The 27,373-nt window shown below is 37.5% G+C and overlaps 1 protein-coding gene across 2 annotated transcripts in view; it reads left to right on the top strand.

Annotated features, from left to right (window-relative positions):
• The first annotated feature begins 3,090 nt into the window (after window positions 1–3,090).
• The window catches only part of ARMC1 (armadillo repeat containing 1), a 37,080-nt gene continuing 12,797 nt past the window's right edge, over window positions 3,091–27,373 (top strand). Inside the window, exons 1-4 of one of the 2 annotated variants that reach the window (XM_063079515.1) lie at window positions 3,091–3,281; window positions 9,649–9,869; window positions 14,099–14,190; window positions 26,446–26,635. In XM_063079515.1, coding sequence (XP_062935585.1) covers window positions 9,687–9,869; window positions 14,099–14,190; window positions 26,446–26,635 — 465 coding nt within the window. In that variant the 5' untranslated portion in view covers window positions 3,091–3,281; window positions 9,649–9,686. Of the gene's footprint in view, window positions 3,282–9,648; window positions 9,870–14,098; window positions 14,191–26,445; window positions 26,636–27,373 lie in introns of those variants that run through there. The other variant, XM_063079516.1, reaches the window with a different exon arrangement.

Below are 27,373 nucleotides of genomic sequence, written 5' to 3'. Positions count from 1 at the left end.
CATTTCCATAGCAATTTATGAGAGCCCTCTTCCTACCCATCATCTCTGACAGCAACAATGTGTCATCTTGATTTTTGCCAGTCTGATCAAGTGATAATCAAGTGATTATTCTCACTGTTATTAATTTGCATTTTCTTATTGCTAGTGAGCTTACATGTCTTTTCATGTTTATTGGTCACATGTATTTTCTCCTTATTAAATATCTTATTAAATAACTCAATTTCTATAGGGTTGTTTATTTCCTTCTTGACAATTTGTAATAGTTTTTGAATGTTACCCTCTTATCTGCCCACTGGTCACAAATTTACCCCCAAATTTATTGTCTGTTGACATTGCCTATGTATCTTTTTGCCATATTAAAAAATTGTTTTTTAAAACAAGTCAAATATGCCCTTTTTTTTTTTCTTTTTTAACTTCTGGGTTTCCAGTCTTGTTTAAGTTTCCTCCCTGCTTCTAGATTGTATATGTGGTCACCAATATTTGGATTAATATATCTAAATTTAATTTTTTGGGAAATGATATATGAATCCAATTTTATTTTTATCCAGGTGAATAGTCAGGGCTTCCATTTATAATTATTTCTCATCCTTTTAAAATTTCTATTTTGACATGTTTTTTAATCTACATATGTTTGATAGTACATGTATAGAATTTATGAATAAATACATATATATCTATCAGAGCTATGTGCTAAAAGAATTTTTTTTAAGCTGAAATGGTTGCTTAGTCAAAAAATTTCAGAAACCACTGCTTCTTGAACTCTGTAGAACATGAGATTCTTGAGGGCAGGGATGTTTTTCCTTATCTTTGAATCTGTAGCTAAAACCATCTCTGGCACATTGTATGTGTTCAAAAAATAGTTGTTAAATAACTGAGTGAATGAAACTGCCAGTATCTGAATCGTGTGTCTTAAGTTACACAGCTATTGAGAAACTTGACATTCCAGCTGAATCCTGTGGTAAGACACCCCAGGCTAAAAACAAGCAATGACTCATAACAGCAGGTAAATTCAGTCATAAATTCACTGGTGTCAATTTCAGACATTTCTAATATGGGAATATGAATTCTTAAAATCTTAAAGACCTCCCTTCCATAGGTGCTTAGGAAACTGGTAATTATCTTTTGCAAATACGTCCCCTGCTTTTTTTTTTTTTTTAAAGATGACCGGTAAGGGGATCTTAACCTTTGACTTGGTGTTGTCAGCACCACACTCTCCCAAGTGAGCCACGGGCTGGCCCTTATCCTCTGCTTTTTAATGCTAGTCACCTACTCTCTCTAATGGCAGTTTGAAGGAAGGATTAGTCTCCTCAATACATTAATGACAGAAGTGTGATTAAATTTAATTTTAGGTTGTGAACTTCTGAAAGACTCTATAGAACATATATTCTGGACAGCGCCCAGAACCTCTGCCATCAATTACTAGTTGGAAAAATCCCAAGTATCTTTTCCCTTCCTAATATACAAATTAACCTTAGCAAAAATATTAAGTTTACTTTCCTGGTTTATCGAGTTGCTTTTAATAACAATACTGGATGAAATTTAACTTACTCAACTAGATGGGTTATGTTTAACCTAGCTGTACCCTTTGTACTTCTCATATTTACTTTTTTACAGCTTTCTTTATCTCCCCATCCCCCACCCCCCCCCTTTTTTTTCATTTCCAGCAGTTGATTAGTTTGGTTGATTATTACAAATGAGGCTGGTGCTTTTACCACTGGACATTATGTGTCTTCTCTCTCTCTCTCTTTATTTTAGACTCTGTCCACCTACCACCCTTCCTCTTATGACTTTGGGAAACAGAAACCATGCCAGACTTGTTTTTGCTATAGATCAGATGATGTGAAAGAGACTAGTAATTGTTTTTCCTTCTTTTTTTTTTTTGGCGGCTGGCCAATACACAGGGGTCAAACCATCAGCACCATGCTCTAATGCTCCTATTTTCTTCTTTATTAGGAGGTTTATTATAGTTCTAATAAACGGGGGATCCGACCTTGGTGTTGCAACACCACCCTCTAACCAACTGAGCAAATTAGCCAGCTTCCACTTAGTTTTTAAATTCAGTTACAGAAAACCAGTGTGTAAGAGATATTAATATAGAATACAATCCGAGATATTTATTCTCACCCACACTCCTCTCAAGTTCCTTCTGACTTTAATATATGAACTATATGGCAGAATCAAACTGTAAAAGAGCAAATCCAGAATCTGTTCAGTGGGGCTATTGACTGCAACTGGATGCATTATTCTCAAAGATCGCCTGCAGGATTTAAATTACGCTGATATTTAGAGAAATATTTTAAGAAATAAAACCTATATCTACACAAAACAAAAACTTAGGTGACAAGAACGAGAGTACTTCAAAAAGTTCATGGAAATATTTATATTTTCTGTTTCCACAAACTTTTTGAAGTACCCTTCCATACAAATCCTTACTTTGATAAACAAAATATTAGAAAATACTCCATGACGAATTTGAGAAAATTCTCTCTGATCAGAAGTCCCTTACAAGGAAAAGAGAAGAAAAATTCGTTCCAAAAAGAAACCACAACTTAAACAAACAAGAAAACTTGGCGGCCTTCGCTCTTTCGCTCTTCTGGGAAGACAGTGGACATCAAGAGGAACAAAATCCAAGGGACGCCTAATACAGCGTGAACATTCATAGTAAGAACCCCCCAATTTTCTTTTAAGGATTATGAATTAAGACTCACAGAAGCGAAGGAAATATTATGAGTTGCTTTACTACGACTGAGAACGTTGCTAAAGAAAAAACACAATTTGAATTTCTGAACGCAGGAGCAGAGAAAACCTCCCAGCGTGACGCTGGGAATTGTAGTCGGAAAAGTGCGACGGTTTCTCAGCCGTGATCTAATTTCTCTGGTTAGAGCTTGGTGGAAGGAAAGTGGCTGAGCCCAATCCAGTGTTCCTGAGCCCTCATTGGATCTGTCCATTGAACGCTTAGCGCATTTCCCTAGACCACCAATGAGTGCTTTACTCTAAGAAGACCTTCACTGATTGGATATTATTTCCTCGCGTTGTAATCATTAGCCAATGGGCGGGCAAAACCGATGGAGGTGACAGGGTCCTTAGGGGAGAGTCTGCAGAGCTTTTCCCCGCCGGTGCCTTCGCTGTCGGGCTCTTTGAGTTAGTCCGGTTGTTAGGGACTTCCGAGGCTGCGGCTACCAACGGAGGGGCTCGGTCCGTGCCACCTGGGTTCCTCTACCTCGTCTGTAGGTGTGGCCCTCATGGTGCGGCAGGCTCTGGACTCGTGAAACCCTGGAACGGTATGTAGGGTCCAGGGGCTTCAGACAAAGCGGTGGAGCCGGGAAGGCCGCGGAAAGCGGCCCCTGCAGCAGGGCGGGGAATTGGCCTGGGCCGGGGCGCTCCTCCTGCCTTCTTGTCAGGATCCAGCAGTGCGTCCCACTGAGGCGCTTTAAAACGTCCTGCTCCCATGTGTCCCGAAAATGTTAGCTTTGTTCCCTTCCTCTCAGTCCCCCTCACATCCGACTGTTACTAACCCTAGCATTATTATTGAATGTCATGTCACCTGTTTTCTTCATTTCTCCAGGTTCTTTGAGTGCTTATATTGTTTTATTAAAGCTCACATAACTGTATAAGGATTTAGATTGTGTCTGTATGTTCTGCAACTCTTAGCCTGTGAGAGCTGAATCTGAGTTGGATGGTGAATCTTCGTTGAAAGGAAAGAAAATCTTTCAGGCATCTGCCTAATTACAGGTGTTTCACATGTATCTAACTCCTTGCTTCTCAAATTGTGTCTCCCTGACGAGCGGCATAGGCCTCACCTGGAAGCTTTTTGGAAATGCAAAATCTCAGGCTTCACCCACCCACTGAATCAGAAATTGCTTTTTAACACGATCCGTTAGGGGATCAGAGTGCTCCTTAAAGTTTGGGGAGCATTCATTGCCTGATGATTTTTTTTTTTGTCCAGATTGAAACAAGAGAAGATAAAGGTATGCAGCATGTCTACTTGTGTTCTAATAAGACTGGAAGGTAGAAAGATAGAGAATTTTTTTTTTTTTTTTCACAATTTCAGCGTTTGCTAGTTTGCCAGTGACGCTATGATTTTTAGAAAATGAAATATGTCTGTATGGGTAATTTTAGCTTAGCAGCCAAAAATCTTAAAATAGACACGAATATTAAACAGTAATTCAAAACTATCTTGTAAGACATCAGGTGCTGTCTTTAAAGTAAAAGTCAGAGACAGAAGAAATGTTAAATACTACTGCTAACAAATAACATCTCAAGAACCTTCTGTTTATCCACACACAATCTGTGCACAGACTGATTCCTCACCGTAATTTTCCCTCACAATTTTGTTCCATTGATCAAGAGCATCCAAACAGTTTCTTTGGCAAGAAAGGGTAGATTTGCTATTCTAGTGGTTTTTCCAGTTTATTAATTTAGTCATCTGGTAATAAAATCCCAAACCTAGTCCCAGATTTACATAATCTCATGTTGCTCAGTAATTAAAGAAAGTCTCTTGTGGAGTTTTTTTTTGTTTTTGTTTTTTGTTTTTTTAAAGATGACCGGTAAGGGGATCTTAACCCTTGACTTGTGTTGTCAGCACCATGCTCTCCCAAGTGACCAAGCAGCCATCCCTATATAGGGATCTGAATCCTTGACCTTGGTGTTATCAGCACCACACTCTCCCAAGTGAGCCACGGGCCAGCCCTTCTTGTGGAGTTTTATTCAGAGTTTTATTCAGATGTTCATAGCTATGTTAAAAAGGAGTGCATTTGGGGCCGGCCTGTGGCTCACTTGGGAGAGTGCGGTGCTGGTAACACCAAGGCCACGGCTTTGGATCCCATATAGGGATGGCTGGTTCGCTCACTGGGTGAGCATGGTGCTGACAACACCAAGTCAAGGGTTAAGATCCCCTTACCGGTCATCTTTTTAAAAAGAAAGAAAAAAAAAAAAAAAGGAATGCATTTGTAGAACAACATAAAGCATTAGTGGGTCTTACTTGCACCAGAAATCATCTGGTGTGCTTATTAAATTAAGTCTTGGGCCCTGTCTCCAAAGATACCCACTTACGTCTGGGATAGAGCCTAGGAATTTGCATTTTAACGTTAATTCCATTTATTCTTATGTAGGCTGTCCAGGTCTACACTTCTTGGCATTAATGTTTTACATAAAAAAACACAAACTAGAAAAAAACATCTCTTGAGCCTAATGCAGTACTCATTGTAGAAGAAGGTAGAAGAGAGATTTTTTTTTAAAATTTTTTTTTTAACTTACTATGGTTCATTGCTGAAAAACTGCTCAGACACGGGCCAGCTGCACCTCCCCCCCCCCCACGCCAATTGCTCAAACCAGTGTATTTCAGGTTATTTAAAAATTATTTTGAGGTGTGCCAAATTGGAAATAGAGTAGGTGGAATGAATCCTGAAATTTTTTTTTTTTTTTTTTTTGCAGTTGGCTGGTATGGGGACTGAAAACCTTGATCCTGAAATAATCATTTAAAAACAACTTTTCCAGCCTACAAAGGCAAACATTTCTGTCAAAAAACTTGAGTGTTTGTGTGAAATCAGTAGAATTAACACAAAATATATCAGTACATGAATTGGGGTTGAAGTTCTAACTTATCTGTTTCTGTTTTCTTAGCTGATCCATAGCTATCTCTTATAAAATCTGCTTTGTAAATTCGCAGTCCACAGAAATATTGGTCATTTAACAGGATTGTCATGCCACGGCTACTGTCGGGCTCTTTTAATCCTGCCGGTGACTCCAATTGTAAAGCTAGGTGACTACGCTAGTTGTCGGGCTCTTTTACCTGCTGGTAATCCTGCACCGACTAGGCCAATTGTTGAGCTAGGGCTGGGTCTGGCACTCCCAGACCCTTCAAGCCCATTCACAGACTGGGTCACAAACCCTTCATATGCCAGGCTGGGTCACCAGACCCCTTTATGCAGGTCTATGAGCTAGGTAACCAGCCAAAAGGTCCTTGGAGCCATAGGTTGGAAAGCATGACTGTGCTGGGCCACCTGTCTGCTTCACTAAAACTCTAACTCTCTCTCTCTCCCTTTCCCTCCCTCCCTCTCCCTTGCCCTCTCCCCCTCTCCCCCTCTACTCCCTCCCCCTCCCTCTTTTCTCCTCTCTCCCTCCCTCTTTTTCTTTCCCTCCCTTTCCCCTCCCCCCTCCATCCCCCCCCTCTAAAGAACACAAGAATAGCAACAAAACTAAAAAGATACATTGGCGTGCAAGCGCACTAACTCCCCCCAACACACACACACACACACGCACACGCACACGCACACACTTTGCTTACAATGGTTGTGCTAAACCACACTCAACTGGACCTGAGGCGAGGGCCCTGACCAAACTATTTTATTTTCCCAACAAGGATACAGGCAATGTGGTTATTAGTAAGAGATATCATGAATGTTAACATAACAAGCTAGTCAAGAAAAATGAACTCTTGACAGGGAGGGGTTCTCTCCTGAAGTTTTACATAAAACCCTTCTAATTGGGGGGCAAATTACAGCTTCTGCCTGCTTTGCTTGCCTTTATGTAAGTGCCATAGGAAATGCAGTGCTTGACCTCAGCTTCTGCCTCTGTTATATTAATTAAGATCTTTGATGCCTCCTTGTATTTCCAGCCCTTTTCCTGGGCATATCCTGACTTGGGCCCTCTCCTTATCAGTATGCTTTGAAGATTAGAAGTTCTTTCTTTCTTTATTTTTTTGACACCTGGTGGGTGCAGGGATCCAAACCCTTGACCTTGGTGTTATAACACTGTGCTCTAACCAACTGAACTAACCGTCGAGTCCTGAAGACTGGAAATTTTAACTACTTTGACTTTTGTTTATCTCAAAGGAATAGAAAAGCTATAAGTTTTTCAGGATCATTCCCACTGAATAGTTATCTAAGAACTCCTTAGATGAGAATGGAACTCTAAAGGCCAATATTTTATGCAGAAAACCATCACCCAGAGAGTGGTTCTTTTATGTTTTCTGATTTATTTTATTTTTAAAAATTTTATTGTAAGTTGACTATATTTGTATATATTCATGGGGTACAAAGTGATGTTATGATTTATGAATACAATGTGGAATAATTAAATCAATCTATTTAATAAATCCATCACTTCAAATACTTATATTTTTCTGTGGTGAGAACACTTGAAATTTATTCTCTCAGCAATATTGAAATGTGCTGTAAACTATTAGTAACTATATCACAACTATGCAATAAATATTAAAAAAACCACTTATTCCTCCTGAGACATTGACCATCATCTCTCCCCATTCCTCCTATACTCAGTCTCTGTAACCACCCTTCCGTTCTCTGCTTCTATGAATTCTGTTGTTTTCGAGTCCACGTTTAAGTGAGAACAACATACTATATTTGTCTTTCTATGCCTGGCTTATTTCACTTAGCCTAATGTTCTCTACTTCCATCCGTGTCATCACAAGTGACAGGATTTCCTTCTTTTCTAAGGCTGAATAGTATTCATTGTGTATATATACCACGTTTTCTTTATTCACTTATCTGTTAATGGACGCTTAGGTTGAGTCCATAACTTGGCTGTTATGAATAGTGCTGCATTGAACCTGGGAGCACAGATATCTCTTTGACAAACTGATTTAAGATTTTTGGGGTATATACCATGAAGTGGGATTGCTGGGTGAAGTATTTGATTCTTTAACTGTGACTGGCTCTTGGGCCTTTGTGTGACTAATTGGTTCTGCAGGTTCCATTTTGGGTAGTAGTTGTGTTGGTGACAGCACATAAAGCTTATAGGTAAGCTGGTATGTTAACAAGGATATTCAGGATGCTTGATAATAGAAGCACCTAAGAGGCAACATGCCCTCAAATCTCTTCTTGTATCTCTGTGTGTTCGGTCTATTGCTTTTTCTTTTATGCTGACTTTTTAAAAATTGCAGTACTAACTATAATATCTTCATTTTGAGAACATTACCTGCCAAATATTATCCCACTAAAGCCCTCTTTTGTCTTGAGATTTTTATTTTACATTTGCTTGCACATTTAAAAAATTTATTAATATATTTTATCTGGAATATGATTTTTATTTTTTGAGCATGTGGAATGAGTTAAAGATCCTTAGCAGGGTTTTAAAATAGCTAAGAAGTTATTCCAATACCATTTATTGAATAATAATATCATTTATTGATTTTTGACACCATGTAACTTATAACTACCATTTATTGAGCATTTACTGTGCGCTAGGCACTCGTGTCTTATGTGCATTGTCATTTCATCTGGACAATAAGCTATTTGGTAGCTGCTATAATTAAGCCCTTTTTATAATAGATCAAGAAATTGAGACAAAGAGAGTTTAAGGGGTTTTCCTAAAATTGCAAAGTTATGCAGTGATGGTGTTTGGGTCTGACTCAGTTGAGCCTTCTCTCTTATATTGAATGCATAAGTTACTTTCTTGGGGCAAGTATCTTTATCTTTCCCCTTCCCCCCAACTGCTCTACTCTTACAGCTTCGTGTATTTCAATACATGGTAAGACCAGTTCTGCTTTATTACATTTTTCCTTCAAAATAACTTTAATAGTCTTTCTGGACTTACAGAAGTTTTGTCCCTGTTGCCCTCACAGTTGGCATTGTTATTGAAATTACCATTAAACTCATTGATTTGTGGAAAGCATTTACAATTTTATATTCTTCCTAATAAGGGACATACTGTGTTCACTTAATTTGGTTAAAGTTACTATTTTTAACTTTTTGCATCTATGAAAAATTATTCCTTGATATTTTATTTCTTGGGTTTTGTGTATCTAGCATTTTACATTTCCTAAAATACCATCTTTATTTTTGTGGGGAAAAAAATACATGCTGAATTTAAAAGGACTGTATGGAGAGTGGAAAAACTGCTGACCAGTTTAGGAAATAGTAAATAAGATTTCAGCCCAGTTCTATACTAACTAGCTTTTGTGACCTGGGACAAATTATTGAAATTCTCTGTGACTCTTTCCTTATCTGTCAAGTGAATTACCTCACATTCTATTTTATGAAAAGCAGTAGAATATGGCACACTGAAAGATGGACAGATGTGTTTAGATTCAGTTCAGATCCACAGTGATCTCCCCAGCTCTGCTGGCTTAAGGCACAGGAAAAGACACCGTTCTTTGATTCTTGGTTTACAGCCTTCTTTGACTCCCTCCTTTTTCCGAGGGGATTTTATGTTTTGTAGACCCAATAGGATGGGTTTTTGTTCATACATGAATAAGAAAAAAAGCTGTCAGCTAGTTACTTTTCCCTAAGACATTTGTTTTAGGCCCAGAAATGTTCTAGATTTAAAAAAAAAAGTGCTGGCAATGTTAAAGTTTGAGAAGTATAGCGAAAGTTACAAGCTTGAACTGGAAAGATCTTGTTTATTGTGACTTTAGTGTTAAAATATGTATTGCTAAAAAAGAACTTATTGGAATATTGAGGATGACATATGTTCTTTAAACATTGTGCACACATAAATAACTTGATTTCTTTAGTTAGCTTCTTATGTTCATTTTATTTTTCTCAAACTGGAATTGCCAGTTTGTTAAGTTTTTGGGTGATTTAGATTCATTGGTTTCTTTCCAAAAATGTTGTAATCCTGGTTATTTAACAAATGCCATAATATACCTCAGCAGCCTAGAACTAGTTTTGCAAATTTTTTCTACAGGATTTAAGAAGATTTTATTCATGTGCATGGCGTAGAAGATGAATTCTTCCTCCTCCACCATGAATGAAGAACCTGATGCTCTATCGGTAGTTAACCAGCTACGGGATCTAGCAGCAGATCCATTAAATAGAAGAGCCATCGTCCAGGATCAGGGATGTCTGCCTGGCCTTATTTTATTTATGGACCATCCCAATCCCCCTGTTGTCCACTCGGCTTTACTTGTAAGTTGCCTTTACTAAGTTCAGTCTTAGTGTTTTTTTTTTTTTTTTTTTAGAAGATGACCGGTAAGGGGATCTTAACCCTTGACTTGGTGTTGTTAGCACCATGCTCACCAGTGAGCTAACTGGCCATCGCTGTATGGGATCCGAACCCGTGGCCTTGGTGTTATCAGCACCACACTCTCCCGAGTGAGCCACGGGCCAGCCCCATCAGTGTTTTAATTTTGCCATTAAGGAGAATTTTGAAAAGTGTTACATGACATGCTAAAAAATTTTAAAAGGCTATAGAGCAAGTAATAGTCTGTATTTCTGTATCTGCAAATATGTATGTATGTGCATAGTCCTTTACGTAAATGGTCCCATGCCACATTGTTTTTATTCTTTAACGCAAATGGTGGCATACTACATGCATGGAATGTTCTGCAACTTCCTCCTTTCAGTTAGCAGGAAGTCTTGAGGATTGTGTCATATCAGTGCAGACAGACACTCAGATTAAAATGGCACTTTAAAAAAAATTTTTATAACAGCTTTTAAGTATGTAAATCACATACCATCATATAATTCACCCATTTAATGTGTACAACTCAGTGGTTTTTTAGTATATTCAGAGTTGTACAACCATCACCATAATCAATTGTAGGACATTTTTTTCACCTTAAAGAGAAACCCTGGGGCCGGCCCGTGGCTCACTCGGGAGAGTGCGGTGCTGATAACACCAAGGCCCCGGGTTCGGATCCCATATAGGGATGGCCAGTTCGCTCACTGGCTGAGCATGGTGCTCACAACACCAAGTCAAGGGTTAAGATCCCCTTACCGGTCATCTTTTAAAAAAAAAAAAAGAGAAACCCTGTATTTTTTTTTTTACCTATTGCTCCCCAGTCCCCCACCCCCTATTCCTAAGTAACCACTAATCTACTTTCTGTCAGAATTGTCCTATTCTGGCCAAAAATGCCTATATATTTTTCATGTAAATAGAACCATGTAATATGTAGCCTTTCGTGACTGGTTTCTTTCACTTAGCATAATGTTTTCAAGGCTTATCCATATTGTAACATGTATTGCTACATTTCTTTTTTATGGCTGACTAATAATATTCAGTTGTATGGACATGCCACATTCTGTGTATTCATTAGCCGATGGACATTGCACTTGTTTTAATATTGAGAGGGAAGGATAAGAAAAAGAGGAAAAGAGAAAAATATTTAGGATCAGAGCTAATAATGCAGAAGGAAATAGGGGATTTATGGGGGCTAGAGAAACATGTTAAAGAACAGTACAAGGTAAGCAGGCAAATCTAGAATGTGATAATTTCTTGAGAATAGACCACCTGGTTTCTTGAAAGGTAAATGGCTTTAAAAAGAAAGACAGTTGGGGTGAAGGGGAGGGAGAGATGGCAGTAACTGTTATAGATTAAAAGACATTTAAGGGACATATCAGCCAAGTGTAGTATGTGGACCTGATTTGGATCCTGATCTGAATAAGTCCACCATAAACATACTTATTAGAGACCTGGAAATTAATATGGATCAGATAGTAGAGGATATTAAATAATTATTATTTGCTTTTGCAGATAGATGGTATTAAAGAATTATTATATTTTCATTAAGTTAATTTAAAAAAAATTTCTTAAGAATTTACTGAAGTTTTTACAAATGAAATGATGTGTTCCCTGTGATTTTGCTGTAAAAAGCTCCAGTAAGGTTATGAGCAGGGGAGATAGATGAAACAAGATTGCCAAGTGGTTGATAATTGTTGAAACTGAGTATGGGTACATTGGGGTCACCACACATTTTTTCTACTTTTGTGTGTTCTAAAATTATCATTAAAAATGTTTAAAAGAAAATTAATGTAGTCAAAATTTTACTTATTGTCCTTTATTTGAGAACACATGATAAATTCCCCATTTACTCTAATTTCACAAGGTTGTGTAAAAAATATATATGCTTTTCCTTTTAGAAAATCAAACTATATGATATGAATTTTCTATTTTGCCTTCACAGAATGAGGCTTAACAGGCAAAACAGACATTGATATGAGAGTGAACAGTAGTAACAAATTAGGAAAAATTGCATGGCCCCTCCTAGTTTGGGTCCTATTTCAATAAGAAATGCAGTAAGGCTGAGAAGAGGGGGAGGGTGTTGGTCTCAAGATAGGGACTTGGGGCTGAAGGAATTTTTTTAAAAAATAGACTATATTTGAGCATGTGTAAATTCAGAAGACAAGGGCTGCTCAGAATTCCTTTTAAGTCATTTCAAGGGTTTCCTGCTCTATGGGGTCTGGTCTTGAGAATAACTATATTCCTTTGGTGGTGTCATATTTTTTTAGTTTTTTGTATTTCTATTATCTCTACACTGATGTCTGGTTATTGGTAGAGTAGTTGCTTCTTCTATTACTCTGGAGTGAGCTTTGAGGAGAGGCATTTCCTCTTTTTCTGGTCTCCGCTGGTGACTCTTCTTCTGTCAGTGCAGTTGAGTGGGTGGCAAGCCATCTGCGTGGTGGCTATGGACGCTATTGTGGTGACAGTGGCTGTGATGGACCACCCATGCAGAAATGGTGTTTCTGGAGTGCTTCTATCTTCTGCTGGACAGTGGGGGCTCCCTATGGCTCCTTGAAGTACTCTTTTATTTAGTGGCAGAAAAGCAATTTCAGACTGTTAAAAAGTAGAGGGGCCAGGAACATCTGAGCTGTGCACAGCCATGCCAGTGGCACTGGGCCTGCCCCCAAAGGTTTACCTCTCAGGAAGCAAAGAGGTGAGGCGAGGTGAGACTGATATCTCCGCTACTAAAGTTATGCTCTTTTGAGGATTCTCCCTGATGCCTCATTTATGGTGAGGTTTCTGCACTTCTGGCTGGTGGCATCCCAAAGTATTCCCAGCCCATTGTGAGCTCCAGAAATTGTTTTCCCTACTTTTTGGTGATTTTATTCCCTATCCCTGTGGTCTTTAATTCAGGCATGTGTAGATCATTATTCAACCGAGTATTTCTGGGCACTACTCTGTAGATCTCTGCAACTCTCTAGCTGTTATTCTCCTGTTATTCTGCTCTGCAAATTCTAGCTGCCCCAACTTCTGCAACTCTGATCTCTGCCTCCTAAACTTAACAAGACCACTGGGCTCCATTTGGGTTTCCTCTCCATGTGCTGCAGTCTGGAAACTGCCTCCAAACTGGTAAAGTGGGGCAGCTGTAGGGCCCATGTCATCATTTCTTTTCTCTCAGGGATTATAATCCTATGCTACATCCTGTATCTGAAAACAGGTGTTTAATATATGTTATCCTGTATGTTTTTTATGGAGGGAGGGCAATTCCCGTAGCAGTCAATCCTTTATGGGCTGAAGTGGAAGTCATAGTAAGAGTAGTTGCAGGAAGGATAGGAGGTAGTAGTTAGAGGTTGCTGAATATGTGATTTCATAGATGGCACATTTTTGATAATGACCAGGCACTTTGGAAATGAAAGGAAAAGGACCAGTGGAATATTAGTAGACTGTGATGGCAGAGTTTTAGGTGGTATGAGTCCACAAAGGTATTACCTGAAAAATCAGCTACCAAACTCTTCAGTGAATGAGTGATTAGGAGGTCTGTAGGTGATGACAATATTTAGGTGTAAAGGAGAAACAGCTAAATGAGATCCCTAAAGAAGCAACATGTGAAGGAAATACCTGCAAAAATGCATTTTAAATATTAAGAGAAAAACACTCAAGAAAAGTTGGTTTAACTCACAAAAAATATGCGAGCACTAGTTCATCTTTTGTTTTTCAGTTTTAAAAAAAGATAAATTGTAGTAAAAGCAGAATCAGTTCATTTTATAAAGGTAGTTGGATGTTTTATCTCCTTCAGCAATTTATTTTAATTAATGCATAAAAAGCATCTAGGGAAATGAGGGCTAGAGGGACTACTCCCTGAAATTAATAAATGAAATATAGTTCCTTGAGTCCTTGGCAAGGTGCAGTAGTGAAAATAAAACTGAAACAACCTCATTTTGACCTTCAGTTAAGTTAGGAACCTTCATTACAAAGAGCAGATTTAGCTACCACAGCTCAAAGGATCATTTCTCCCCCAGAGGATTCCTCTGATTATCACATTTAAAGGAGTGTTTCTAAAACACTTCAAAACCAATTGATTCTAAAAACAAAACCTATTTTTCTCTTTGTCTTCCTCTGGTAGGTTAGTAGTGGTTCTAATTTTGAATAGTCTGGACCTGTGAATTAACCTGTGAATTAACTGTTTCTGCTACAGGCTCTTCGATACTTGGCAGAATGCCGTGTGAACAGAGAAAAGATGAAAGGAGAACTGGGGATGATGTTGAGCTTGCAGAATGTTGTACAGAAGTAAGTACAACAGAGGGTGTCTCCTAATGCAGTAGAAAAAGGATCTTGTTAAGTGTATACTGATGGTTAATATATGAGGGTACCTCAAAAAATTTGTGGAAAGATTCATATTATCTCTTAATTCTGTTTTTCCATGAACTTTTTGAAGTACCCTTGTATAATTTTACTGAAAAAAATTTTCTTATTTAAGCTGCTGGCCTGTACAGGTATCTGAACCTTTGACGCTGGTGTTCTAACACCATGCAAAAACTAACTGAGCTAGCCAGTAAGCCCCACCATGAAATTTTAATTCTAATATAAAAGCATCCTTTTAGAGGTTATATGTCCAAAAATGTTTGGATGGTTAATATTTTTTTTTTTATTTATTTTTTTTAAGATGACCGGTAAGGGGATCTTAACCCTTGACTTGGTGTTGTGAGCACCACGCTCAGCCAGTGAGCGAACCGGCCATCCGTATATGGGATCCGAACCCGAGGCCTTGGTGTTCTCAGCACCGCACTCTCCCGAGTGAGCCACGGGCCGGCCCTGGATGGTTAATATTTTGATGGTTAATCTTCTGATTATTCTTGAATATTGATATTAACAATAGTCCTTATAAAAAGGCTCAGATTTTATTTAAACTGTTGATACTATACGTATGAATAATTTTTTGAAAGAGAAAATCCTACATTATATGAGATTTTGTAACATATATGTAAATTGTTTTGCTAGCAGAGCAACACAGGTAACTAATCACATTTGACAATATGCAGCATGGTATTATGGAACAAAGTTCTTTTGTTATTTTCATCCTGGTTTTGCTCAAAAGAACCTTCATCAGTGTCATAGCAATTAAAAGGACTTTTGGTAAGGTTTTTATGAGCCTCATTGAGGGGTTTCTCAGAGACTTAGAGCCATTTAATTTGATTTTTAACAAATGGGTGTTTTTTAATTGTCCATTTCATTTTACTGAGATTTTCATATCTGTTGTCTTATTTTGTTACTTACAACTTTCTGAGGTAGGTTTGAAAGATATTAGCTTTGTTTTATGGATGAAGAAAATACAGAGAGGACTAGATTTCCTTGTAGAAGGCTAGAAATTGAAGACTAAGTGTGTTTGTATTTCTACTGTGTTTGGAAGCAAAAAAGACATTGCTTTCTGAGATATTACCTTAGTGTACTCTTCATCTTGATCTTACACAAGACATGCCTTCCTTTAAAACTAAATAAGTAACTATTTAATTTATTTGATTGAAAACTTATCTTGTAGTTTCTTTGGCTTGAGTGATCACAAAAGTTTTTCTATAATTTTCAAACATTATGAGTTAAATTATATCCAGGGAGAGTCATCTAAACTTTCACCGAAGTATATATTTTTTCTTATGGTTCTTGGTTTCCGGGTAAATATTTTTAAAATTTTATTACTCTTATTTTTTGGCAATTACTGTAGTATTTGTTCTCATGAGGTCACCTTCCTGATAGGGTAGTTCTATGGTGCCTTGATCTTTGATAATGACAAGGTAGAAATTGAAGTTTTTTTTCTTGTTTTTATTTAGCTGATCAGTTAGGATTAAATAACAGAATATATTGACCAGCATTAATTGTGTTAAACATTGCCTATGGTTTGGGGTCAGTTCCATTAGCAGTAAAAAATTTGGATTCTAGTTCTGACTTGAGACGAATAACCTCTTTGATCCTTGATTTCCTTGTCTATAAATAAACCTGGAGTAACACCTACAGTGAAGTGCAGGATCCAGTGGGATAATATGTGTAGAAATGCTTCATAAATTTTAAAGTGTTACCTGAAATATAGGGTTGTGTTATTTTTTTTTTTTTAAGATTGCATTGTTCTTGTTCCCAGTGTGCTTTAATGCCCAATAGTTAACTATTTTTAACCATTTAGATGGAATATTCTATTGTAAATGGTGAAAGGATTAAGATGCTTCTATAGGACCATTTTATAAACATGATGAACTTCAGAATATATATTCCTTTAGCAGGTGTAGTTATTGAAGTTGAAAATAAGTGGTAAAAATAAAATGATGTGGGAAATTCAGTTGAAAAATATGTTGAAATATTAAAATATACTTCATATTTGAACTTTAAAAATATAGAGTAAGCTTTAGAGGTATAATAGATTTAACCTATAAAACAATTTCTTGTTGGCTCAAGGATGTGAGTATGTATGTATGTATGTATGTATGTGTTGTATGTATGTATGGGAGAGATACAGCTGTAAAATAGGAGAGACTGGTTGTAGCCAGCCGGTCAGGATGGATTTAGAAGCAAACTTTCCGATCAGCATCTCTCTGTTTAGAAATGCCAAGTTAGGGGGTGGTTTTGTTGTGCTGTTTTGGAACTATGCAACTAAAGAAGTACCAGAAGGATATTTCCATACTACAGAAATACCCAGAGAACAAAGAAAATTTGTTTTGAAGGGATGCTACGTTATTAACTGAAGAGAATCTTACATCTGGCAGTGATCAATAGGGAAATCAGAAAAAAAAAACAACAAAAAACCAGAAGGTAGGGAGAGTAGAGGTTATTCTTCACTTGGGAAGCAGAGAAGAATATTTCATAAAATAGGGAAAATTCTGCGAACTATACTTTGTCCTTTAATCTCCATATTATGCTTTCCTAGAGAATTTTGCAGAGATTTTCCCATGTTATTCAATAGCAGGTTTTACTTGTGTTGAGGTCAAATTGGTGCTTACAGATTGACAGTTGGACTGATTTCAGGTTTTCCTTATTTATTTATTTATTTTATTTATTGAATCAAAATCGATTATACATATTTTGGGGGCTGAACATTGAGATATGTTGATTAAATCAATATTACTAGCATATATACTGTTACAAATCGTAGTTATTCTTTCTGCCCCTTGTCCAATCTCTCCCCCTCCCCCCTCTAATTGCCCTAGATTTCTTCTCTCCTTCTGAAAGAATCATGGTTACTCTGTTAACTTGTTGCCTAGATGATCTGTCCAATGCTGAGAGATGTGATCAGGTCCCCCAGTATAGTCATAGAGCAGACGCTTCTGTCACTCTGAAATAGGTTTTATGGAAAGAGACATCCTCTTCTTTTCTTTGCCTCTGCTGGTGACTCTTGTGTGAATGCGCTCCAGTGGTTGGCGGACCATCTGCGTGGTGGTTGTGGCATCTAGCTGCTTTTGCAGCAGCCATGGTTATTGTGGTAGCTGTGGTGCGCCATCCACGTGGAGGTGCAGTTTTTGGCATGCTCCTTGGCACTGGCGGTATGCCTGGTTATGGGGTGTATTTGGTCCCCTTCTCCTTGCCTCTGGTCCCTGGGCAGGCCCCAAGGCACTGGCACCATGTGCCTGGTTGTGGGAGAGGACTCCAGTCCCCTTCTCCATGTCCTGGGTCCCTGGGCAGGCCCCGAGGTACTGGCGCAGTGTGCCTGGTTGTGGGAGAGGGGTTCAGTCCCGTTCTCCATGTCCTGGTTCCCTGGGCGGGCCCCAAGGTACTGGTGCAGTGTGCCTGGTTGTGGGAGGAGGGTCCAGTCCCCTTCTCCACGCTTCGGGTACCCAGGTGGGCCCCGAGGTGCTGGCATTTTGTGCCTGGTGTGGGAGGAGGGTCCAGTCCCCTTCTGCATGCTTCTGGGCCGGGTGGGCCCCGAGGTGCTGGCACGGTGTCCCTGGTTGTGGGAGAGAGGTCCGTTCCCCTTCTCCTTGCCTTGGGTCCCTGGGCAGGCCTCAAGGTGCCGGAGTGCTGTGCCTGGTTGTGGGAGAGAGGTCCAGTCCCCTTCTCCTTGCCTCAGGTCCCTGGGCCGGCCTCAAGGTGCTGGCGTGGTGTGCCTGGTTGTGGGAGGGGGGTGCAGTCCCCTTCTCCATGCTTCAGGTCCCCAGGCTGGCTCCAAGGTACTGGTGCAGTTTGCCTGGAAGTGGGAGTGGGGTCTGGTCCCCAGATCCAAGCCTCCAGTTCCCAGGCAGGCCCCAAGGTGCTGGTGGTGTGCCTGGGCCACAACTAATTTTTTGTCCTTTGCTTCTAACACAGGGGAACTTCTTGTGGGAACCAGTACTTGAGCTGTGTGGTTGTTTAAATTGCTGCTTTGCTGCTGTTTCCCTAGGGAAGGCTTTTTGTGCAGCTCAGGGTTTAATGGTTGACCTTATAGGTACTTCCGGCTCTCCAGAGACCCGGTGGATCTGTGTTCTGTAGAATCTCTGATCTGGGCCTGAGTTTTTTCATCAAATTGCACCCCATGCAATTCTGCATTCCTGACCCTTCTCCTCTGAGTGGTCCTGTGCTGATTGGGGCTCAGGTCAGCTGTCCTTGCTGGTCCCAGTGTTCCCCTGGTGGGCACGTCTCCCCCACCGCCCATGCTCCAAGCACTTCCCATGGGACGGGCCCTGTGCAGGTCCCTGGTCCCTTGCGATGACTCACCGATGGCTCACCGGCCTCTGAGTGGTTCCCTTTTTTCAGTTGTTCTGGCTCCTCGCTCCTGCATGGGTCCACGGGAACCCTATTAGTGGTCTTGCTGTCCTGGGGGCCACCAGCACCCTTTTCTCTACTGTTGCCTCCAAGTAACTCCATCTGAAGGGCACGGCTATGGCTTCTGCAGGCTCCTGCTCCATGTGCTCAGCAGCTTGAGCCTTAAAGCAGCTGCGGCCCGAAACGCTTAGAGCAGCTTTTTCTTTCTCTCATCGTAGTTTCTCCCACCTTCATGAACTCTGTAGGTCTCTCCACCTCTTCCCCTGAGCTCTAGCTGCCCTGGCTTGGCTGATGTTACATTTTTATAGTTGTAAATTTGGTTGATTTGTGGAAGAGAGTGATACTGGGAACCGTCTATTCTGCCATCTTGATTGGATCCCCAGGTTTTCTTTTTTTGACATCTGGCTAGAACCCTGGACTTTGGCGTTATCAATACAACGCTCTAACCAACTGATTTAACTGGCCAGCCCTTTTTTCTGGTTTTCTTTTTTTTAAATTTCTTATTTTTTTGCAATTGGATTGATTTCAAAGTCACTGTTACTTTCAGTTCTTTAATCATGAAAAGAATTTTAAGTTCTGTATCATTCAGAGTGAATCTGTCATTATATTCCAATTTTAATCTCTTCCATAAATAAAAACTTATTAGAGATTAGAACTTTTTTATATTGTACTTTTAGACCTGGATCCCATTGTAAAGAGAATTTTCAAAATGTCAACTTAAGAGAACATCTAAATTCATTTTAAGACATTTGCTAATTTGTGTTTCAAGAGTAATACTTCTGATATAAGATGCATTTTCTAAAGCACTTGTGAATATCTAATATGAGGTATGCTATAAATAAAAAGTTGCTTTAATAAAATGTGGCATTTCAACCTTAAAATATCTCATTTCTTCTGGAGAACTTCCTAAAAATCTAGATTTTGAAACAGTGCCATAATAAATGAAGGTCTATTACTAAAGTGGGTTTTTTTGGGTTTTTTTGGTGGCCGGCCAGTCAAGGATCAAACCCTGGACCTTGGTGTTGTCAGCACCACCCTCTAACCAACCAAACTAACCGGCCAGCCCCTTCTTATTAAGATATTTGATGTGGATGAAAACCTTGTGTTTCTTTATGCTTTTTCTCTGTGTTCTTTCATTTTTAAAAACTTTATATATTAATAATATATGACCTACAGAAAAGTTGTAAAAATAATGCAGAGAATCCCTGTATACTCCATACCTAGATTCTCCAAATTTTAACATTTTACCACATTTGCTTTATCATTTTCTCTATATTACTATTGTTATTTGATACATATATAGTCATGACTTATATATTCATTGTGAAACATGTTCTTTAAGATTTAAAAAAGTATCCTTTGTCATGTTTAATACTTGGAATTGGGGCAGGAATTCTACTTTGATGTCAGTACAGTTGATCCTTGAATAATGCAGGGTTAGAGGTACTGATCCCCTGCACAGATGAATATCTGCGTTTAACTTTTGACTCCTCAAAAACTTAGCTTCTGATAGCCTGCTGTTGACTGGAAGCCTTACTGATGGCATAAACAATTGATTAACACATATTTTGAATGTTATATGTATTATATACTGTATTCTTACAATAAAGTAAGCTAGATAAAAGAAAATGTTAAGAAAATCATAAGGAAGAGAAAAATACATTTACAGTATTGTACATCATTTATTGAAAAAGATCCACGTATAAGTGGACTTGCACAGTTCAAACCCATGTTGTTCAAGGGTTAACTGTGTACAAGTCCTACTCTCTTTGTTTCCATTTGTGTCGTCTACCTTTGCCCCTTCCTTTGTTTTACCTGTATTTTGTTTTGTGAGCCAAATTGAGAATCTTTTTGTTTAATTAGTGAGATAAGTCCACTTATATTTGTTGATGTAACTGATCTATTTTATCTTAACTCATGTCTTTGTTATAGTTACCATGTATGTTATGTTATAGTTGTCACGTTTATTTCTCTATGTGATTTTTTTTTATTTTGAAAATTTCTGAAAGATTTGTCTTATTGTGTTAGTGATTGTCTTTGTACTTTAAAAAAAATGTTTTAAATGTACCATTTTCTTCTCCTCCTCCTCCATCATCATCATCATCATCTTCATCATCATCATCATCCTCCTCCTCCTCCTCCTCCTCCATCATCATCATCATCCATCATCATCATCATCATCATCATCCATCATGATGATGATGACCAGTAAGGGGATCTTAATCCTTGACTTGGTGTTGTCAGCACCACACTCTCCTAAGTGAGGCCGGCCCTTACCATTTTCTTATTTAACCTTTTACTGTCTTACTTGTTAGTTTTTAAAGGTATTTTTTGACTCCCACCTATTATGTGTTCAGTAGTCATTGAGCTTTTTCTACATTCCTCACTTCCTTTCCCTTCTCCTTTTTTTAAGTTGCATTGTTCCTTTTTGGTCAGAACATTTATGTATTCTTCCAGTCTCTTACCTGTCTTTGCTTTCAGTCTTAGATCTACAGTTAAATATAAAATGTTCATCAGCTTTTTTGCTGAAGTTTTCCCAGTCATCTCTTCATTGGTTGAAGTTCATTCTCTAGCAGATTGCTCAGAAAAGCTCAAGAATTTGCTTTTATTTCATGTTTAAAACTCTTTTTCTATAACCTTGTTACTTGAAGGACAACTGGATTGGATCCTTGGTTTGCCTTTTGTTTTCCTGAGATTTTTGAAAATGCCACTCCATTTTTGTCTCGATTTTTATGTTGTTTTTGAGAACTCTGAGGCCATATTATCTTTTGTTTTGGTTTTGGCAGCTGGCTAGTAAGGGACCCGAACCCTTGACCTTGGTGTTATAACAGCGCTCTGTAACTGATTGAGCTAATCGGGCAGACCCATTTTATCTTTTAACAAATAAAGATAGTAAAAAAAATTGCTTTTGTGAAGTACATGGAAGTTTATCTGGACTTTATGGGCAATATGAAGTGTTATTAGCATCTACAATTAGAGTGAAGTGGTGCTGATGTTCAATAAAATATACTTATATTCAGAATGAAAATTATGATAAAGCTTAGAATTAACCTTTTGGTTGTGTTTTATGAATAACATTTTGAAACTTCTCAATATAGATAACTAATTAGAAAAAGTGAAGAGGAATCAATATACCTCATTATGGAGTAGTAAATTACTGAGAGCAATGTTCCAGTTACTTAGATGAAAAAGCTTTTCAAGATAGTCTTTTTTTCTGAGTGTCAGATTTTAAAGACTGCACTAAATCCAGGACGTTAATCAGCTCTTTCAATTTTCACTTGCCTAAGAAAATTAGGGCAATTAATATCTGTTTAATTATATAGTCTCTTACATTTACGGCTAACTGTACCAATATAACACTAGATTTTTTCTGCCTGAATTTGTTTTGATTCATAGTATTTGAACAGTAATTTTGCTTTATTTTTTAAAAAAATGCTAATATAGCTTCCAAATCTGTAGATTCTCTCAGATTTTCCATTTTAGTTTTAAAAGCATTTTTATCAGCCCCGCACTCTCCCGAGTGAGCCACGGCCGGCCCTTAAAATCATTTTAAAAAAAAATCAGGAATAAATTATAACTGTGATTTGAACAGCAGTATGCATGGATGTTTGTGATACTTCATATAGTGCCTAGATCAAAAAGTAACTTATTGTAATTCATTTTTGCTTGTATACTTTTTGTAAATTTTGTTTTGCCTAAGACAAAATTTTATTTTGTTTTAAAAGAGGTCTGGGTCTTTAAATATGTGGGTACTTCAAAAAGTTCGTGGAAAGATTTGTATTATCTTGTAGTTCTACTTTTGTGTGAACTTTTTGAAGTGCCCTTATAGTAGAGGTGTTCTCTCAACTGTTTCATAGGAAAATGTGGTATAATATGAAAATATATTTGGTTCCTGGTTCCTGGCACAGAGCTCTTAAATCTCTTAGAAATTCTTGTATGATGGGTGTATCTTTTGTTACTCATGATGAGCCCTTCTGCATCACACCTGAGTTTATGCAAAGGTAACTTGGGATAGAGCCCCTAGATAGCTTCAGGATGGGGCTAGTCACCAGAAAGAGAAAGAACAAGTTAGGAGGTTGGAACTTCTAGCCCCACTCACAACCTTCGGAAAGTGTATGGAGAGGAGCTAGAGATTAAGTTCTGTAAAAACTCTTGAGCAATGATATGTGATGAGCTTTGGGATTGGTGAACACATTGGGGTTCTAGGAGGGTTGCATGCCTGGCCGTGCACCCCCACTTCACCCCCCATGCTTTGCTTTATGTATCTCTTTCAAATGACTGTTCCTGAGTTATATTCTTTATAATAAACTGGTAAATATAAACAAACTGCCTTTCTCAGTTCTTTGAGCTATTGTAGCAAATTACTGAACCTGAAAAGGGGGGAGTTGTGAGAACCCCCTCTCATCTTTGTAGCACAGTTGGGTAGAAATGTGCGTAACCTGGTGACCCAATACTTGTGACTGGCCTTTGAAGTGAAGGTAGGTAGTCTTGTGGAATTTAGTCCTTAAACCTGTAATGTTTGACTCCAACTCCAGGTGGTCAGTGTCAGAATTGAATTAAATCGTAGGACACCCAGTTGGTGTCTGGGAAATCAGAAAAATGGTTGTTGGTGTTGGAAACACCTCAGAAAGGTGGCAATAAAATTAATCCTATGAGGTACACCCACCAGAAGAACATATTCGATTTGACATGTTTTTAAAATCTTTCAGTTTTACGTAGAGAAAATTAAAAATCTTTCTGAAAGTAATTTATTACTGTATGAAAATGGTAAAACTGTGGAACTATGAAATAAGGAAGTTAAGAATGGTGCTGGATAGGGGTATTTAATATTTCATATAACCATTTTTTCTAATCTGTTATCTATAATTGCTTTGTTTATCTAAGTAGACGCAAGCCCATGTGACTTTATAAAGTATATTTTGTTGTAAATTCTCAACTTTCTAATTAAAGTAGTGTGAATAGCCTCTGTAGATACAGGCATTCATAGATGTACATGCATCAACTTTGCAAATTCATATGAACATATGAGTAATGGCTATTTCCTCTTTTGCTGCTAATGTGGAAGACACTACAACAGGCTTTAAGCCCTAAAGCCCCAAGGAATCCATTATGTATAAGGGATTATGTGCTCTCCAGTTTATTTGGAATGGTTTTAGCTCTTTACCCATTCTTGGGAGTATTGAGAATATCATCAGTCAGTTTTTTGGTAGAGCTCAATTCTTTGGCAGGACCTCAGTTGAGAAAGTGTACTAGAGAAATGGTTAGTCTGAGGCATAGGAGCAATGATTAACCAGAAAAAGGTAGGCTAGTTTAAGGAAGCTGACAGAAGTATCATCTTTTTTTTTTCTAAAACTGTTTGGTCTTGTAAGGTAGTCATTAGCTACATGTGGCAATTTAAATTAATTAGAATTAAATTAAATAATCAGTTCCTTAGTCTCACTAGTCCTAGTTCCAAGTATTTAGCAGTCATGTGGCTAGCCTATTTTTATCATCTCAGAAAGTTCTGATGGACAGTGCTATTCTAAAACTTCTTTGCCTAATCACATATAGGGCTATTTTTGTATTTTGGATTATTTTTATTTCATGGGTTATTTTCTTAACTAATTACACTATTACTCAAAGACATAGATTTGTTAACTTTTTTTTTTTTCAAATGGTACCATTAACACTCTTACCAGCAATTTCCATTGTATTAGATTTTTTTCAAGCATTGGATAGTATCTCTACAAAATTTTTTATTTCCTTTTGTCCTGTGAAATGGTTTCTAACTTTGCATCAGATTCTCAGAGGGGTTAGTAGACCTATTGGTTAAGAACTACTGTTGTAGTTCTTATTCTAGAGAACAGGAACATAATAATTTGATGTAATATAGTATTTTATTTTTTTGGTCACTGTTGGTTCATTTGGAAGCATATAAAAAGGTTTTGAAATAGTGTATTTTAAAAAAATTATAAGAAGATCATTAATTGCATCTTCAATTATGTGTTGTGATGATTCTTTTTTTATTTGATGCAAACACTTAAAAATTGTTGTGAAAAGGGGTAACAAAAACATACCTTTTTTTTTTTCTCTCCAATTCACAAGTGCCTCTAACCATTGTAATCTTATACTCTTTATAACTTGTGTTTGGCTAATATTTAAAATATCTGAGAACAACAGTGACATTTTCAATAAACTGTAAAACAGTTATCAAGAAAAATGTGACTTTAAAAAAAATAGTATTTTGATAGCTATCTGCACCACAGAGCTAAAATCATTCAAAGTAACCTATCTCTCTGGCCAACAGTGGCCCAGAAAAGTACCTGGTATAGTAAATTAATTGCCTGGAAAACTGTCAGATTATCACCTTTGGAATTATCATTAGAGCTAGTATATGTATAGTCTGAATATCAGAAATTGAAGTATTCTTACTCATTCAGTAAACAAATTGGCTTACGAAAGTTTTTGTTAGGTCTGTGGAAGATACAAAAAGAATACATCTCTACTCTGAGTTTTATATACTTATGAAGAAATAGAATATCAAGATCAGTAGCATAAATACAAGTGTAGTACTTTGAACGATGCAGAGAGAGAAATGGGTTGTTGGGGGGAAGCTTCATAAAGAAGGTAGTGGTCAAGCTGAGCCTTCAAGGGTGAAAATAAGAGTTGGAAAGCCTACGGTCTACATGAAGCTCTTCTGGTTGAAGAAAGTCATGAACAAAGGTTTGTGTGAAAAGCATTCCAGAACAAAGAACAGCAAAGAATATATAAAAATGCATGGCCTTTGTAAGAGATGGCTAAATGTCATAGTCAGCTAATGTGAAGAGTTATAAAAGGGCAAAATGAGCTGATGTGGACGGTTGAATTGGGACAGATTTTAAGGTCTTGAATATGTGTCAACAGGTTTGGACTTAATTGAGCTCATTTATAGGTGAAATGAGGACTGTTTTCTTATAATTATGTGTACTCACTGTTTATTCAGTTCAACTGATTAGTAAGAATCATTACATCTGTACTGTCCATTATAGTAGCAACCATAAAATTTATATATAAAAATTTTTAATTAATTTAAATTACCACATGTAGTGAGTGGCTACCATAATGGACAGTACAGTGAATGAAATTTCTTTCTTTAGTTGCACTAGCCACATTTCAAGTGCCCAGTAGCCACATGTGAGTGGAGAGTGCAAGTACAGAGCATTGCTGTCATTGCAGAAAGATCTATTGGATAGTATAGCAGTAGATGTTGATGTGAGGAGTTGGAGTAGGATTTAAGAGTTTAAGAATGAAAATTTTGTTTGAGTTGTGGTTTTATGATATATACATGCTTTCTAAAAGATAAGTAAAAATGTAAATTAAGAAAGAGAATCAGTTTGAATGTACTAAGGAATTTCATAAAATATCTGGTAATGTAAATGATCCTATCCTAATTTTGTTTCTCCTTTTAAATTTTTACGTGTTCTATTTTCTTGAAGGTCAAGGTGCTTTCCAATTGAGAGTTGAATGTTAGTTATAATCCAGGGACATGTTATAACCTGATGTTGTTAGTTGATTTCCTATTTAATTAATAGTTTTGATTGAATGGGCTTTTATACCGCTATAGTGATGGGTTTTGAATCTCAGTGAATCATGGGGATTTAAAATGAAATTAGAAGACTCTTATAGATGCATTTTCTACATTATTATTCTAGGATTCACTGGTATTGCTTTTAAATGAAACAAAGCATCAGAATGAAGGAAATAAGGCTCTTCAAAGTTGAGAAAAATTGTATTTCACAGAATCAGTAGCAGTAACAAGACTACTTTATTAATTGATGTTTTTTTTGTTTGTTTTTCTTTTTTCCTTAGGACTACAACTCCGGGAGAAACAAAACTTCTGGCCTCTGAAATCTATGACATTCTTCAATCCTCCAATATGGCAGATGGTGATAGTTTTAATGAAATGAATTCACGTCGAAGGAAAGCTCAGTTTTTTCTGGGAACTACAAACAAACGTGCCAAAACTGTGGTTTTGCATATAGATGGTCTTGATGATACGGTAAGAGTTTTATAAATACATGATTCATAGATGGGAAAGAAAAATCATGTCAACTAAATAGTTTCTTCAGTGTCACGTGCTAAGTGTCTTTAGAAGTAAGTCCCAGTATCAATATTTTATACTGATAAAGAGGGTCATTTTATGCTACAGGGGTCAATTAGTCAGAGGAAATAAGAATTTTAAATATTTATGCCCCTAATTATAGAGCTTCAAAATATATGAAGCAAAAACTGACAGAAGTGCAAAGAGAAATAGACAAATCTACAGTTAGAGCTAGAGATTTCAACACAGTGCTCTTGGTAGAACAGGTATAAAGAAAATCAATAAGGGTATAGAGTACTCGAGTAATGCTATCAACCACCTTAACCTAATTGATATTTATAGAACTCACAGTGTAATATTCATTCTTTTCCTGTGCACATGGAACATTTACCAAGGTAGACCATATTGTGGGTCATAAAAGAAGTCATAATAAATTTAAAAGGATTGAAATCACATAAAGTATGTTCTCTGAGCATAATGAAATCAAATTAGAAATCAATACAAAGATATCTGGAAAATTCCCTCAAAATCTGGGAAACTAAATAGCACATTTCTAAAATAATTCATGAGGCAATGAATAAATCAAAAGAGAAATTAGAAAGCATTTTGAACTGAATAAAAATAAAAGTGTAACATATAAATTTGTGGGGAAGCAGCTAAAACTGTTTGGAGTGGAAATTCATTAGCACCAAATGC

This window comes from Cynocephalus volans, chromosome 15, assembly GCF_027409185.1.
Source record: "Cynocephalus volans isolate mCynVol1 chromosome 15, mCynVol1.pri, whole genome shotgun sequence".
In the NCBI taxonomy this organism is placed as follows: Eukaryota; Metazoa; Chordata; class Mammalia; order Dermoptera; family Cynocephalidae; genus Cynocephalus; species Cynocephalus volans.
This window is presented reverse-complemented; position numbering and strand designations above follow the sequence as displayed.